General features: G+C 46.0%; 1 protein-coding gene across 2 annotated transcripts in view; it reads left to right on the top strand.

The window, feature by feature from the left end:
* Positions 1 to 17,936, top strand: part of LOC106588997 (CUB and sushi domain-containing protein 3) — a 347,202-nt gene that overhangs the window by 316,097 nt on the left and 13,169 nt on the right. For both annotated transcript variants that reach the window (XM_045709277.2, XM_014178612.3), the window contains exons 55-56: positions 3,278 to 3,351; positions 15,948 to 16,059. In XM_045709277.2, the coding sequence (XP_045565233.2) occupies positions 3,278 to 3,351; positions 15,948 to 16,059 (186 nt within the window). The remainder of the gene's footprint in view (positions 1 to 3,277; positions 3,352 to 15,947; positions 16,060 to 17,936) is intronic.

The raw sequence follows: 17,936 nt of genomic DNA, 5'->3' as shown, positions 1-17,936 counted from the left end.
GGCGTCGTCCGGGTTAGGGGAGAGTTTGGCCGGCAGGGATGTCCTTGAACCATGAACCATCATGCACTAGCAGCTCCTGTGGCGGGCCAGGCGCAATGCACGCTGACATGGTCGCCAGTTGCACGGTGTTTCCTTCGGAACATTGGTGCGGATGGCTTCCGGGTTAAGTGGGCATTGTGTCAAGAAGCAGTGCGGCTTGGTTGGGTTGTGTTTCGGAGGACGCACGGCTCTCAAACTTCGCCTCTCCATATGGGAGTTGCAGCAATGAGACAAGACTGACAAGACTCCCTGCCTGCAATTGGATACTACGAAATTGGGGAGAAAAAAAATATAAAACATTTTTGGCCTAGTTTTAAGACTAGCTAATTAACTGATTTCAACATTGTCGGTGACATGGCATTGTCAAATTAGTTTTCATAAGCTGTTTATGTCATCTGTTATGGCACTGTTATGAACATGTTATGTAGCTTTTATGACAGAGGGTTCAAAATAATGGTTAACTGTTACCCTATTGAAACTGCATTCTTATGCCATTCCAACAGTTACCTGCAGATCATCATGCCTATAACTGATAAGACATTGACAAAGGAGTCTCATATATTGTTACCACATCATACAATAAAACACATATTGTTTGAGTACACATATCCACACAGACATGATAGGATAAATACTGTGTTCAGAAATATGTAGGCTAGTGTTCATGAAATGTCATATATTCCAAGACGGACCTCTCAGGATGATGAGAATTGCTTGGGATCAGATTTGCCTACTTTGAGTGTGTGTGGAGTGAATGGGGAGGTGTGGGGTGTTATTTATACAGTGAGGGAAAAAAGTATTTGATCCCCTGCTGATTTTGTATGTTTGCCCACTGACAAAGAAATGATCAGTCTATAATTTTAATGGTAGGTTTATTTGAACAGTGAGAGACAGAATAACAACAAAAACGCATGTCAAAAATGTTATAAATTGATTTGCATTTTAATGAGGGAAATAAGTATTTGACCCCCTCTCAATCAGACAGATTTCTGGCTCCCAGGTGTCTTTTATACAGGTAACGAGCTGAGATTAGGAGCACACTCTTAAAGGGAGTGCTCCTAATCTCAGTTTGAAGACCTGTATAAAAGACACCTGTCCACTGAAGCAATCAATCAATCAGATTCCAAACTCTCCACCATGGCCAAGACCAAAGAGCTCTCCAAGGATGTAAGGGACAAGATTGTAGACCTACACAAGGCTGGAATGGGCTACAAGACCATCGCCAAGCGGCTTGGTGAGAAGGTGACAACAGTTGGTGCGATTATTCGCAAATGGAAGAAACACAAAAGAACTGTCAATCTCCCTCGGCCTGGGGCTCCGTGCAATATCTCACCTCGTGGAGTTGCAATGATCATGAGAACGGTGAGGAATCAGCCCATAACTACACGGGAGGATCTTGTCAATGATCTCAAGGCAGCTGGGACCATAATCACCAAGAAAACAATTGGTAACACACTACGCCGTGAAGGACTGAAATCCTGCAGCGCCCGCAAGGTCCCCTTGCTCAAGAATACATATACATGCCCATCTGAAGTTTGCCAATGAACATCTGAATGATTCAGAGGACAACTGGTGAAAGTGTTGTGGTCAGATGAGACCAAAATGGAGCTCTTTGGCATCAACTCAACTCACCGTATTTGGAGGAGGAGGAATGCTGCCTATGACCCCAAGAACACCATCCCCACCGTCAATCATGGAGGTGGAAACATTATGCTTTGGGGGTGTTTTTCTGCTAAGGGGACAGGACAACTTCACCGCATCAAAGGGACGATGGACGGGGCCATGTACCGTCAAATCTTGGGTGAGAATCTCCTTCCCTCAGCCAGGACATTGAAAATGGGTCATGGATGGGTATTCCAGCATGACAATGACCCAAAACACATGGCCAAGGCAACAAAGGAGTGGCTCAAGAAGAAGCACATTAAGGTCCTGGAGTGGCCTAGCCAGTCTCCAGACCTTAATCCCATAGAAAATCCGTGGAGGGAGCTGAAGGTTCGAGTTGCCAAACGTCAGCCTCAAAACCTTAATGACTTGGAGAAGATCTGCAAAGAGGAGTGGGACAAAATCCCCCCTGAGATGTGTGCAAACCTGGTGGCCAACTACAAGAAACGTCTGACCTCTGTGATTGCCAACAAGGGTTTTGCCACCAAGTACTAAGTCATGTTTTGCAGAGGGGTCAAATACTTACTTCCCTCATTAAAATGCTAATCATTTTATAACATTTTTGTCATGTGTTTTTCTGGATTTTTTTGTTGTAAATCTGTATCTCACTGTTCAAATAAACCTACCATTAAAATTATAGACTGATCATTTCTTCTCAAACGTACAAAATCAGCAGGGGATCAAATACTTTTTTCCCTCACTGTATGTGTGTGACTGAGTCTGAGTGTGTTTGTCTGTAGGGGCGGTATGTATATGTCATTGAACCAAAATGAGGTATGTGCAGACAGGCCTCGTTTGACACAGACACAAACTACGGTTTTCCCTCCATCATGTTTAGTTCACACAAACATTTCCCCAGACTGCATTTCTGTTTGATTATGTTGTCATCCAGTAGAGGAGAAAGCTGCGATGGTGTAAGTTATGGCACGTTGCTGTGTGGGTTAACTAGGCTGGCTGTGGTGGTAGTGTGTGCGGCTGTCATTTTCTGAGGCTGCATTGAATCCAGGTCTATGCGTCAGGCCGAGGATGTCCTCTACATCCTAATGATGCTGCTTCCCTCCACACAGCCACACAGCTGGGCCTGACGCTGCTGCAACGCTGCTGTAACACTGCCCCCTGCTGGGTCTTCTGCCTAGCCTATTAAAGACTCTCTTGCTCTCTGGTTGTTATGTGACTACAGTGCCACTGCTCCACTTACGTAAACACACTCGGGAAGAATTGAATTTCTGAGCCACCTTCATAAGCACTCACATATGCACACAAACACACACATAACTCAGTTGTAGGCTGGGTATCACTGCAGTAAGCTATGTTGAATCATTATGGGAACTATAGCTGTTCATGTGGCTGTGACTGTGTCCCAAATGCCTCCCTTTTTAGTCCACTACTTTTGACCAGAGTCCTATGGACACTGGTCAAACATAGTGCACTATAAAGGGAATAGGGTTCCATTTGTGAGGCAGACTGTAAGTCTCAAGTGGCTGGACCCCCAGCCAGTGATACTGTCTATAGGTATATAGTCTATAGGTCTCTAAGATAATTTTATACAAATGTTCCTTTCTCTTGTTCTCCTTAGAACCGACCCGTACTACCTGTGAGAACCCAGGGACACCTCGCTATGGTTCTCTGAACAGAACCTATGGCTTCAAGGTAAGGAGATAACGGCCCTCACTCAAAATCATTGGTTTCGTCCAAAATAGCATCCTATTCCATATGTAGTGCACTACTTTTGACCAGGGCCCTCACCCTATTCCATATGTAGTGCACTACTTTTGACCAGAGCCCAAAGGGACTATATTGGAATTTGGTTCCATTTGGGACTCTGCCATGACCATATGACACTCAGATTGCATACTGAAGATACTCTGTTAATGTACTGTCTGTGAATGTGTTGTGTAGGAAGTCCTGAAGTCCTTAAGTGTTAGCAATACTTCAAGGCTCTCATTCACACACTAAGCTCATGTGGTAAAAACATATATATACTTTTTTGTCTCATACCTTCTGGACAAGGCCTTGTTACACTAGGAAAATAAATAATATCTCAAGAATTATAAATTGTGACTGAATGGCAAGACATTGGTTTAGAGACAATGCTCTGGCCTGACAAAATTACATTACGTACCATTCTCATTGGGCCATTTTCCTTGGCTAATGATATGCAAATGAGGCAATGAATATGTTCATTACTTGTATGCAAATTCCTTCTGGCATTTGACTTCTTTACATTTCAGATCTCTGCATGTAATGTCTGAGCAGAGACAATCATTACTGTGATGCTGATAGTGTCAATGACGATGATATCATGTCAATCATGATTCCAAAAAATTACATTTTAGCCATTTAGCAGACACTCTTATTCAGAGTGACTTACAATTAGTTCATTCATCTCTAGATAGCTAGGGGGGACAACCGCATATCATCACTAAGCTAAGGACCCTGGAATTAAACACCTCCCTCTGCAACTGCATCCTGGACTTCCGAACAGGCCGCCCCGAGGTGGTGAGGATAGGCAACAACACATCCGCCATGATGACCCTCAACACGGGGGCCCCTCATGGGGTGTGATTAGTCCCCTCCTGTACTCCCTATTCACCCATTAAGTTTGCAGACGACACGACGGTGGTAGGCCTTATCACTGATGACGATGAGACGGCCTACATGGAGGAGGCCAGAGACCTGGCGGTGTGGTGCCAGGACAACAACCTCTCCCTCAATTTCAGCAAGACAAAGGATCTTAGACTACAGGAAACGGAGCGCCGAGCACATCCTTGTCCACGGGGCAGGTCAAGCGCTTCAAGTTTCTCGGTATCCACATCACTAAGGAATTATCATAGTCCACACACAGCAACACAGTCGTGAAGAGGGTATGACCACACCTCTTCCCCCTCAGGAGGCTGAAATGATTTGGCATGGGCAGTCAGATCCTCAAAACGTTTTACAGCTAAGCTCCCTACCATCCAGGACCTCTATACCAGGCGATGCCAGAGGGAGGCCCTAAAAATTGTCAAAGACTCTAGCCACACAAGTCATAGACTGTTCTCTCTGCTACCGCACAGCAAGTGATACCAATGCACAAAGTCTTTGAACACTCTTTGAAGAGGTAGGGTTTCAGATGTTTTTGGAAGATGGGCATGGTCTCTGCTCTCCTAGCTTCAGGAGTGTGCGGAGGAGTGGGGTGAATAGCTTCCCTGTGGCTCAGTTGGTAGAGCATGGTGTTTGCAACGCCAGGGTTGTGGGTTTGATTCCCACGGGGGGCCAGTACGGAGGGAAAAAAAAAAAATGTATGAAGTGAAATGAAATGTATGCATTCACTCCTGTAAGTCGCTTTGGATAAGAGCGTCTGCTAAAATGTAAAAATGGGTGATATGGGAAAACTTGGGAAGGTTGAACACCAGGCGAGCTGCAGCATTCTGGATAAGTTGCAGGGGTTTGATGGCACATGTGGAGAGCACAGTCAACAGCGAGTTGCAGTACTCCAGATGGGAGATAACAAGTGCCTGGATAAGGACCTGCACCGCTTCCTGTGTGAAGTATGGTCATACTCTACGGATGTTTTAGAGCATGGACCTGCAGTCACTGCTTTGATGTTTGCAGAGAATGATAGGGGTGTTGTCTAGGTTCACGCCAAGGTTCTTTGCACTCTGGGATGGAGAGTCTTGGAGCGGGCAAGTCTTCCCCGGTAGGAAGAGCAGCTACGCCTTGTCAAGGTTGAGCTTGAAGTGGTGGGCCGACATCTAAGCAGAGATGCGTGTTGCCATTTGGGTGTCACAAGGGGAAAGAGAAAAGTAGTTGAGTGTCATCCACATAGCAATGTTAGGAGACACCATGTGAGGATATAATGGAGCCGAGTGACTTGGTGTATAGAGAGAAGAGGAGAGGGCCTAGAACTAAGCCCTGGGGTACACCAGTATTGAGAGTACGTGGTACAGACACAGATCCTCTCCACATCACCTGGTAGGAGCAGCATACCATTTAGGATGCTATCCAAGAGTGTGCAGAGCCTGAGACTCCCAGTCCTGAGAGGGTAGACAGGAGGATCTGATGGTTCACGTGGCGAAGGCAGCAGATAGATCTATGAGGATGAGAACATTTTCGCTCAGCTGCCCGCAGCCCTGTTCTGGAAACTCTCAATGGGTCCCTCAGCCACAGAGCAGGAGGGGAGGGCCGAGCCGTCCAGGAGGAAAGGAGACAGTGAGAGTCAAAGGATGCTGAAAGGGAGGAGAGTAGGGTCAAAGAGGCAGAATCAGGAGGGAGAAGAATTTAGCAGAAGGGAGAGATGATAGGATAGAAGAGGAGTAGTGGGAGAGAGAGTGACGATTGCGACGGTACATGACCCTCTGGGTAGCGTCTGAGTGGCTAGGGTTGGAGGACAAGGAGACATAAAAGGAAACAAAATAGGGATCAGAGACCTGGAGGGGGTTGCAATGAGATTAATAGGCAAGCAACCTCTCGAAAAGATGAGGCCAAGAGTATGGCCTACCTTGTGAGTGGGAAAGGACTGGGAAAAGGTGAGGTCAAAAGAGGCAAGAAGGGGAAGGAAAGATTTGGAAATAAATTAATTGAAGGCAGATGTCAGGAGGTTGAAGTTGCCATGTACGAAGAGCGGTGAGCCATCGTCAGGAAATGAGCTTATCAAGGTATCAAGCTCATTGAGGAACTCTCCAAGGGCACCTGGTGGGAGATATATGATGATAATGTTAAGCTTGAGTGGACAAGTGACAGTGACATCATGGAATTAAAATGAGGAGAGGGACGGGGGAGAGAGGGAGAAAATAGAAAATCTCCACTTAAGAGAAATTAGTAGCCCTGTGCCACCACCGAGACGACCAGATGCTCTCAGACTATGAAAGAAAACGTAATATATAAAAAAATATATTGCCACATGCGCATAATAAAACAGGTGTAGATCTTACACCTTAACCAACAATGCAGTTTTAAGAAAAAATATGTGTTAAGTAAAAATTAGATAAGTAAAGAAGTAACAGAAACACAAGTTACAAATAACGCGAAAAACACACAATAGCACAATTGGTTAAGGGGACTATAAAATGGCAGCCATCTCCTCCAGCGCCATTATCTATCTGTGCGTAAACCATGCGCGGGATCATTTCCAGCCAAAGTGTGAGAGTGTGTTGCTTGAGACTGTGTGTAGATTTATGCACAGCCATGACCATGCTTACACTCAAGTGGTGGAGTAAGGGAACTGCTTGACAAGCATAGAATGGGGAAAATATATGTTGAAATTGTGAGAGTAATAATGAAATATTTTTTTGATTTCATTATATTTCCGTTGTGAATTCATGCAACACACAGTGCATTTGGAACGCATTCAGACCCTTCACTTTTTCCACATTTTGTTATAATACAGCCTTATTCTAAAATTGATTCAATTGTTTTTCCCCCTTCATCAATCTACACCCAATACCCCATAATGACAAAGCAAAAACACGTTTTTAGATTTTTGGCTAAAATATAAAACTGAAATATCACATTTACATATGCATTCAAACCCTTCACTCAGTACTTTGCTGAAGCACCTTTGGCAGCGATTACAGCCTCGAGTCTTCTGGAGTGTGACGCTACAAGCTTGGCACACCTGTATTTGGGGAGTGTCTCCCATTCTTCTCTGGAGATCCTCTCAAGAACTCCCAGGTTGGATGGGGAGCGATGCTGCACAGCTATAATCAGGTCTCTCCAGAGATGTTAGATCGGGTTCAAGTCCGGGCATTGGCTGTGTCACGTCTACCCCCGCTCCCCCTCTCCGTTGCACGACGTTGCCATTATTACGCACACCTGCCACCATTGTTACGGGCACCTGCGCCTCATGAGACTCGCCTGGACTCCATCACCTTCCTGATTACCTCTCCTATATCTGTCAGTCCCTCTGGTTCTTTCCACAGGCGTTATTGATTCTGTTTCTGTGTTTCATGTCTGTACGCTACTCGTGTTTTGGTTTTGTTCCATGTTCCATTTATTTATTAAATTCACTCCTGTACTTGCTTCCTGAATCTTAGCGTACACATTACAGAATAACGCCTCACCAAAGGGAAGCAACAGGGATTTACTGGTGAAGTTGGGTCCAAGTGCTGCTGCCGAAGCATCCGGGGATGCCTGAGCTGGCTCATCAGGCTCCCAAGCCTCGTTTGGCTCCCATGCCTCAGCCGGCTCGTCAGGCTCCCATGCTGCAGCCGGCTCATCAGGCTCCCAAGCCTCGTTTGGCTCCCATGCCTCAGCCGGCTCATCAGGCTCCCATGCCTCAGCCGGCTCGTCAGGCTCCCATGCTGCAGCCGGCTCATCAGGCTCTAAAGCCTCGTTTGGCTCCCATGCCTCAGCCGGCTCATCAGGCTCCCAAGCCTCGTTTGGCTTCCATGCCTCAGCCGGCTCATCAGGCTCCAATGCTGCAGCCGGCTCATCAGGCTCCCAAGCCTCGTTTGGCTCCCATGCCTCAGCCGGCTCATCAGGCTTCCAAGCCTTGTTTGGCTCCCATGCCTCAGCCGGCTCATCAGGCTCCCATGCCTCAGCCGGCTCGTCAGGCTCCCATGCTGCAGCCGGCTCATCAGGCTCCCATGCCTCAGCCAGCTCGTCAGGTTCCCGTGCCTCAGCCGGCTCTACAGGTTCCCACGCCTCAGCCGGCTCTACAGGTTCCCACGCCTCAGCCGACTCTACAGGTTCCCGCGCCTCAGCAGAAGCGACCGGCCCGCTCCTGGTCCTCGGGACCATCCCTCTGGTCGGCGTCCTGCAGCTGGAGCCGCGCATCAGGAAGGGGGTACTGTCACGTCTACTCCCGCTCCCCCACTCTGGCGCTCGACGTCGCCAGTTTACTCATTATTACGCACACCTGCCACCATCGTTACGCGCACCTGCGCCTCATGAGACTCATCTGGAGTCCATCACCTTCCTGATTACCTCTCCTATATCTGTCAGTCCCTTTGGTTCTTTCCACAGGCGTTATTGATTCTGTTTCTGTGTTTCATGTCTGTACGCTACTCATGTTTCTTGTTTTGTTCCATGTTCCGTTATTTGTTACATTTACTCCCTGTACTTGCTTCCCGAGTCTTAGCGTACACGTTACAGGCTGGGACACTCAAAGACATTCAGAGACTTGTCCCGAAGCTACTCCTGCGTTGTCTTGGCTGTGTGCTTAGGGTTGTTGTCCTGTTGGAAGGTGAACCTTCGTTCCAGTCTGAGGTCCTGAGTGCTCTGGAGCGGGTTTTCATCAAGGATCTCTCTGTACTTTGCTCCATTCATCTTTCCTCAATCCTGACTAGTCTTCTAGTCCCTGCCGCTGAAAAACATCCCCACAGCATGATGCTGCCACCACCATGCTTCACCATAGGGATGGTAATGGCCAGGTGATGAGCGGTGCCTGGTTTCCTCCAGACGTGACGCTTGGCATTCAGGCCAAGGAGTTCAATCTTGGTTTCATCAGATCAGAGAATCTTGTTTCTCATGGTCTGAGAGTCCTTTCGGTGCCTTTTGGAAATTCCAAGTGGGCTGTCATGTTCCTTTTACTGAGGAGTGGCTTCCTTCTGGCCACTGTACCATAAAGAATCCTGAGTGGCGCAGCGGTCTAAGCGGTCTCAGTGCTTGAGGCGTCATTACAGACACCCTGGTTCAAATCCAAAGTTCCATGGGGTGGCGCACAATTGGCCCAGTGTCATCTGGGTTTGGCTTGTGTGAGCTGTCATTGTAAATAAAAATGTGTTCTTAACTGACTTGCCTAGTTAAATAAAGGTTCAATTTAAAAGAAAAAAAGAAAACATGTAAAGGCCTGATTGGTGGAGTGCTGCAGAGATGGTTGTCCTTCTGGAAGGTTCTCCCATCTCCAAAGAGGAACTCTGGACCTCTGTCAGAGTGACCATCGAGGTTTTTGGTCACCTCCCCTCCCCCGATTGCTCAGTTTGGCCGGGCTGCCAGCTCTAGGAAGAGTCTTGGTGGATCCAAACTTCTTTAATTTAAGAATGATGGAGGCCACTGTGTTTTGGGGAATCTTGAATGCTGCAGAAATGTTTTAGTACCCTTCCCCAGATCTGTGCCTTAACTCAATCCTGTCTCGGAGCTCTAAGGACAATTCCTTCAACCTCATGGCTTGGTTTTTCTCTGACATGCACTGTCAACAGTGGGACCTTATGTAGACAGATATGTACCTTTCCAAATCATGTCCAATCAATTGAATTTACCACAGGTGGACTCCAATCAAGTTGTAGAAACATCTAAAGGGTAATCATGATGTGACAGGATGCACCTAACCTCAATTTCGAGTCTCATAGCAAAGTGTCTGAATACTTATGTAAATAATGTATTTTTGTAGGGGGAAAGAATTTAAAAAACTGTTTTCGCGTTGTCTTTGTGGGGTATTGTGTGTAGATTGATGACAATTTGTTTTATTTAATACATTTTACAATAAGGCGTCAGAATAATATAAAACATTTTAACCTTTATTTAACTAGTGTCACAATCGTTATATAAATAATCGGACCAAGGCGCAGCGTGAGTAGAGTTCCACATCTTTTATTACTCGTGAAACTTCAAAAAAACAACAAGGATCTAATGATCGTGCAAAACGTAGCGCACATAAGTACTCACACAAAGCAATATCCCACATCACAGGTGGGAAAAAGAACACACTAAGTATGATCCCCAATTAGAGGTAACGATTCTCAGCTGCCTCTAATTGGGAACCATACACATACACCAACATAGAAATAAACTCACTAGAAATCCCCCTAGTCACACACTGACCTAAAACACCATAGAGAACCCCGAGGGCTCTCTATGGTCAGGGCGTGACTGCTAGGCAAGTCAGTTAAGAACAAATTCTCTTTTACAATGATGGCCTACCGGGGAACAGTGGGTTAACTGCCTTGTTCAGGGGCAGATTTTTACCTTGTCAGCTCGGGGATTCAATCCAGCAACCTTTTGGTTACTGGCCCAACACTCTAACCACCTAGGCTACCTGCCACCAGTATGAGTGCACTATATCTTGACATGCTAGCAATATCATATAATTTGACCACATCAGTGCATGTGTTACGATAATAATCCATATCAAGTACAGTAATTTGTTAAATAAAAGGCATATCTGAAAGTTAAACCATTGTTGACATACTATAAAAGACTGAGGTAATGGGAAATCGAAAAAGGGATTTCTGATCTTGCTCTGTTGGAAGATTTTGCACATGCTGCATTTCACAGAGAGAACAGATTTGCTCATCAGATATCGTTTCCCAAAACCAATTTCATAGGAGTTTTGCAAAGATTTGAGACCTACTTTAAAAAGGAAACATGCCATTCCGGTGCACAACCATGTGCTATCCATCTTGGGTTTTTTGGCAACGGGCACTTTTCAACAGGAGCTTGCCGATCGGCATCTCACAGCCCTTGATGAGCCAAAACAAACAGTAACATTCAATTTCAATACAAGATCGCACAACAGGTTGAAGTCAAGAGGGGTTTCTTTGACATGATGCCATCAATGAATTCCCAAATACAAAAAGACAAATAGACGGCACCCACATCGACATAAAAGAACCATCCCAAAAGGATTTCAACTATGTGAACAGAAAAGTCTTCCCCTTTTAATGTACAGGTGACAGGTTAAGTGATGATCAAAAGATGCTACTGAATGTGGTGGCAAGGTGGCCAGGTGGAACTCACAACTCGTTCATTCTGCAGAACAATAGTTGGCCTATACGCCTACAGGAGGGAGCTGTTGAAGATGGATGGCTTATTGGTCAGTGGGGTCTAATCATTTGAAGTAACTTTAATTGCCCTAATAGTCCTCTCTTTGTAGCTATGTTTCTCTTTTTACTGGTCAAGCCACAACTGAGCGAACGAAATAAAACATTTTGGTTGTACTCAACCTCTGACACTATTTCAGTCTCAGAAACGTGTTTTTTAATTAGTTGTGCCATTGTATGTCATGGTACGGCATTGTATATTCCCCATGGGTTAAAGGGATGAATTGACCATATAAGGTTAATTAGGGGCGTTTCGAAATGCAAATAGCCTAGGTTCTGCATGAGCACTGAGGCTGAGAACAATTGGTATTCATCAATGGTTATCGCCTACCGGTGTGTGTAACTCTCATAGGAGTGTTTGATAAAGCACACTTTCTATGCATACAGACATTCTAAATTCTGTTCATAAGTAGTATTTTAGAATAGTTTCTACGCAATATTGACAAATGAAGCCCCAGGAATTCCACATGTTGTGCGCGCAGGGTACACTAAATTAAAAGAGTTGCAGCCAAGGGGTGGGGAGCGTCTGTAAAGCCTAAAGGGAGAGGAGCAAACAGGTATAGAAAACACACACATGGCTGCCAAAGCTGCAAAAGAGAAAAATGAGATCATCAGAAAATAACTAGGTAAGATACTCAACTGAGACAGTGGTGTGAAGCCCTCCTCTCCTTCCTTTCTCAAACAACTCGGCAGAACAACTCCTCAGAACAACTCCTCAGAGTAACTCCTCAGAGTAACTCCTCAGAACAACTCGGCAGAACAACTCCTCAGAACAACTCCTCAGAACAACTCCTCAGAACAACTCCACAGAACAACTCGGCAGAACAACTCCTCAGGACAACTCCTCAGGACAACTCCTCAGGACAACTCCTCAGAACAACTCCTCAGAACAACTCCTCAGAACAACTCCTCAGAACAACTCGGCAGAACAACTCGGCAGGACAACTCCTCAGAACAACTCCTCAGAACAACTCCTCAGAGCAACTCCTCAGAGCAACTCCTCAGAACAACTCCTCAGGACAACTCGGCAGGACAACTCGGCAGAACAACTCCTCAGAACAACTCCTCAGGACAACTCCTCAGGACAACTCCTCAGGACAACTCGGCAGAACAACTCCTCAGGACAACTCCTCAGGACAACTCCTCAGGACAACTCCTCAGAACAACTCCTCAGGACAACTCGGCAGAACAACTCCTCAGAACAACTCCTCAGAACAACTCCTCAGAACAACTCCTCAGAACAACTCGGCAGAACAACTCGGCAGAACAACTCCTCAGAACAACTCCTCAGGACAACTCCTCAGAACAACTCCTCAGAACAACTCGGCAGAACAACTCCTCAGAACAACTCCTCAGAACAACTCCGCAGAACAACTCCGCAGAACCATCTTTGTTTTGGCAATGGCCTTAGTTTTGCGACGAGACCGCCGTTGACAGCTGAGAAAACAAGGGAGACTGAAGTACTAACACCAATTGACCATTGCCTTGCAGAGGTGAAGAGCACACCTCCCTGTACTAATTGCTGATGGCCTCGGAGAGGAGAAACCACCCTCCCCTCCATTACAGCCACTGATTACCAAGATAACAACAGTTGCAAATTGCCCTGCCCCTTAATCCTGGTTGATGTGTCAACAATCATCTGCAAGTTAATAGCAGTCATCAGTTCACACACCAAGAAGGCTACTGGGAAGACAGGCACCACTTAATGTAGATGACCCTAGCTAGCAAAAAGACAGATAAAGACTCTAGCTATAGAATGATGATGATTATGATGATGAGCATGGTGATGGTGGATATTTCTGATGAAGAAGACATTTTCATTTAAGAACAAAAAAAAGCTATGAAACACCTTACCAGGTGTACGTTACTGTTCACAAATATCACGAGCAAGCTAGAAAACAGGGTTGATGCTGAGAATAGAGTCTAACCCTGTTTGTGTTTACAAGGGTTCATATTCGTGTGGGTATTATTTCATTGTGTGTGCGTGTGTGCATGCGTCCATTCTTTTTGTGCATGCATGTGCATATGCATGCTTCCATCCATGTTTCTATCCGTGCTTCCTTTGTGTGTGTGTGTGTGTGTGTGTGTGTGTGTGTGTGTGTGTGTGTGTGTGTGTGTGTGTGTGTGTGTGTGTGTGTGTGTGTGTGTGTGTGTGTGTGTGTGTGTGTGTGTGTGTGTGTGTGTGTGTGTGTGTGTGTGTGTGTGTGTGTGTGTGTGTGTTTCTTTCTTTCTGACCGTTCTGGAGTCCTATGGTGTCTACACAGCGGGACCTGTAAACACAAGCAGTCCTTCCTCCGTTCCACGTCCCTAATGAGCCTTAAAACGCTACAACTTTCCCCACCAACAGATCTGTGTTTACGTTGTTAGGACTGATAAATGGCAAAACTGTATGGCAAATTGCCGTGATTTGTCTGAGAAAAGAGAAACACATTTGCTGCATGGCTTGCCTCTAATTGTGAATAAAAAAGAAAGGCAGCAAATATCAAATGACATAAAAGTGAAGAGCAGCATGTAGTCAAAGCCAACAGTGTTTTCCTTCTCTCCTGGGGTTCTGTTGCATCATAAACAGTCTATTAGATAGAATACATCTATCTAGCGCACATTGTACTAAATCATCAATACACTCTAGACTTATCAGTAAACACTAGTACATTATGCAGTGTTCAGAGCTACGCTGGTGGACCACCACTAGATAAAAGAGATGGTTACACACAGAACACACGGAACACACGGAACACACGGAACACACAGAACACACAGAAGGGAAGGGAGAGTTATTTCTCATTGCTATTTTGGTAGCTCCTCCTTATTAAGTCAAGACATGGAAAAGAGCTCCCGCGTCTTGTAACATGAATGAACTTTAGGAATATTTTCGCCAGGGGAAAAGGAGTGAGAGGGAGGAAGGGGGTAGAGAAGGGCTTGAGGGCTCTTGCCGGGAATGAACTTTATTCATATTTTTGTCAGGGGATAAATATAATATGGAGTGAGAGAGAGGAGGAGGAGGGCGAGGAAGGGCTCTTGCCCAGATGCGCTGGCATTAAGAATTCAAGCCTTATTGTAACATTTGGGGTCAAGTCATGCCCAGGCTTCAGAGAGAACAGTGAAATATCAGGCTTTCACACCCATAAATCATTTGTCTCGCCCTCGGGAGGGAGGGAGGGAGGGAGAAAGAGAGAGAGAGAGAGAGAGATTAAGAAATTAGATAGATAGAGAGGGGGGAGCGGGGGGAGAGAGAGAGAGAGAGGGACAGGGGAGGAGGAGAAGAAGGAGAGGAGACTTTGCTGGCTGCAGCCTAATGATATTGAAGAAAAGTGAAGGAGATATTGTATCCCAGAGATAAGGCCATGAGTCTTATTACTCGTCAGACTGTGTTTCAGCACCGGGGACGACGTGTTAATCAATTAATGTGTGAAGCCACTGTGTCATTCCATGACACGTTTTCATATTTAATTCCCCAGGCTCTGTCACACACACAGACACGCACACACACACATAGAGTCGCGAATGCACACACACACACACACACACACACACACACACACACACACACACACACACACACACACACACACACACACACGGACTCACACACATCTACACACACACACATGCAAGCAGAGGAAGGCTGAGAGAGCTGAAAAGAGCTGACAAGGGCTAATCTGATATGTCGCTCTTTGAAAGGGCATCAGTGATCAGTCTAAACCGGGGAACGTATTGGTTTGATGTATGCTGCTTAAACAAAACCTTTCATAGGGATTCAAGAGTTGACGCGTGTGTGTACATCACAGCCTTTGTTTGATAGCAACATCAAAGTTGATATCAAACTGGCCTTTAAATTGAAGCACTCCTATTCCTAGCTAGCCTGACTCCTCACGCTGAATACTCCCGCTGCTCTATTCCTAGCTAGCCTGACCCCACACGCTGAATACTCCTGCTGCTCTATTCCTAGCTAGCCTGACTCCTCACGCTGAATACTCCCGCTGCTCTATTCCTAGCTAGCCTGACCCCTCACGCTGAGTACTCCCGCTGCTCTATTCCTAGCTAGCCGGACTCCTCACGCTGAATACTCCCTCTGCTCTATTTCTAGCTAGCATGACCCCTCACGCTGAATACTCCCGCTGCTCTATTTCTAGCTAGCCTGACTCCTCACGCTGAATACTCCTGCTGCTCTATTCCTAGCTAGCATGACACCTCACGCTGAACACTACCGCTGCTCTATTCCTAGCTAGCCTGACTCCTCACGCTTGAAGCCCAAGGACTTTTTATAGGCCTCTGAGACTAGTGTGAATATAAGAATATATGATACTCTTTATGCCATTATTACTATAACTTTATGCCATTGTTACTATGTTGTGTGTGTGTGTGTGTGTGTGTGTGTGTGTGTGTGTGTGTGTGTGTGTGTGTGTGTGTGTGTGTGTGTGTGTGTGTGTGTGTGTGTTGTGTTTCTCTACTCCTGCGCCTATTGAAAATGCAGGTGCACTCAGTTTTCTCTCTACTCTAACACAGGTGGGCAGCATGGTGGCGTTCCAGTGCCAGCTGGGTCACCTGCTCCAGGGTTCCACCACCCGGCTCTGCCAGGCTGACCTTACCTGGAGCGGCTCCCAGCCAGAGTGTATCCGTGAGTCACATCACACCCCCTACTGCAGTGGTTCTGATGATGTCACGGGTATCAGAGGGTATAGCTACAGCCGTTATTGTGACGGGGTCATAGAGGGACAGTATAGGGGGTGGTTCTCAAACCTCTCCTGGGGACCCTCAGACATTTTCACAATGTGTTGTAGCCCTGAACTAACTCACCTGATTCACCTAGTCAAGGGCTTAATGATTAGTTGACAAGTTGAATCAGGAGTGCTAGCTGTGGAATCGATCAAATACATGGAACGGTCCCCAGAAGAGGTTTGAGAACCACCCCCTACTGTTCCCCTGTGATGCCCAGTCACAACAACTGCTGTAGCTATACCCTCTGATGCCCATGATGACATCATCATAGGAAAAGCCCCCATTATATAATAATTGCATTTATATGGTCAGCCCATTCTAGGATTATATTTCTATGATAAACCCATTCTAGGATTCTAGTTCTATGGTCTGCCCATTCTAGGATTATGTTTCTATGGTCAAACCCATTCTAGGATTATGTTTCTATGGTCAAACCCATTATAGAATTCTATCTCTATGGTCAACCTATTCTAGGATTCTGTTTCTAAAGTCAACCCATTCTAGGATTCTTTTTCTATGGTCAACCAGTTCTTGGATTCTATTTCTATGGTCAACCTATTCTAGGATTCTGTTTCTATAGTCAGTCCATCCCTGACTGTAGCTAGGGACCTCCATGATATGCGTCACTTCTGGCCACTCTCACTGACATCACTCTGACCGTGACATGTCACTCTGACCACATCACCGTGTTCATCTGTAAAATAAACACATCTTAGGAACCACTGACAATTTTTTACACATTAGCCACAAATAGTAAGAAGAGGGAGAGAGAGAGAGGGAGACGTGAAGTGATCCTAACTACACTAGTTTGTCATGGTTCTGCCGTACTGACGCTCAGAAAGTGTGGCTTGTACTGTATATCTTTGAGGATTATACAGTACATCTGTTATGTCAGGCACAGGAGTCTTGCAGGTGATTACATGCAGGTGTTTTGAAAAAAGTTTTGCTTGCATAAGAGCAGTTGGCTGTTTCCTAGGTAACAAGGACCTTAGAAGGATCATGGCACAACTATCTCCGTTAGCGCCTGCTACCGAACTAAAGGGCTTCATTACTTTTTCAATGATAAAGTAGCGCACTCTGCCAAGCTTCAAGGTCATATTTAATAACTGCCACTTTGAAAATTAATTCACATTATTGGAAACAGCAAGGATCATTTTCTACTCTCACCGTCACAGCAGGTGAGCTGATATATCAGAGGGGAAGGATGATTCTCATGAAGAGATAATCTTTATGGAGGTAGATTCAGAGACCCAGCCTAGCGGGAGAGACCCTAACCTTCACATCGGCTCCCTTCCAAATGCCCCCCTATCCCCTGTATAAGGCACTACTTTTGATCAGGGACCATAGGAGAATGTAGTTCACAATATAGGGGATAGGGTGCCGTTTGGAGGCAACCATCCACACGAATCGTCAGTCAGCCCCCCTCAGGGTAGTCTTATCCACTCAGCTACCTCCATGGGGATAGGGTGAGGCAGGGTGAGACAGGGTAAAGTGGGGTGAGATGGGGGGGGTATAGAGGGGATGGTGGTGGTCTCTTTTTGTCTCTCTCTCGCTCTCTCACTCACTCTCACTCGCTCTCTCCCTCACTCACTCTCTCTCGCTCTCTCACTCACTCTCTCTCTCTCTCTCGCTCTCTCACTCACTCTCTCTCGCTCTCTCACTCACTCTCTCTCTCGCTCTCACTCACTCTCTCTCTCTCGCTCTCTCACTCACTCTCTCTCTCTCTCTCGCTCTCTGTCACTCTCTCTCGCTCTCTCACTCACTCACTCTCTCACT

Source organism: Salmo salar, chromosome 27 (genome assembly GCF_965601325.2).
Source record: "Salmo salar chromosome 27, fSalSal1, whole genome shotgun sequence".
Taxonomy (NCBI): Eukaryota; Metazoa; Chordata; class Actinopteri; order Salmoniformes; family Salmonidae; genus Salmo; species Salmo salar.
This window is presented reverse-complemented; position numbering and strand designations above follow the sequence as displayed.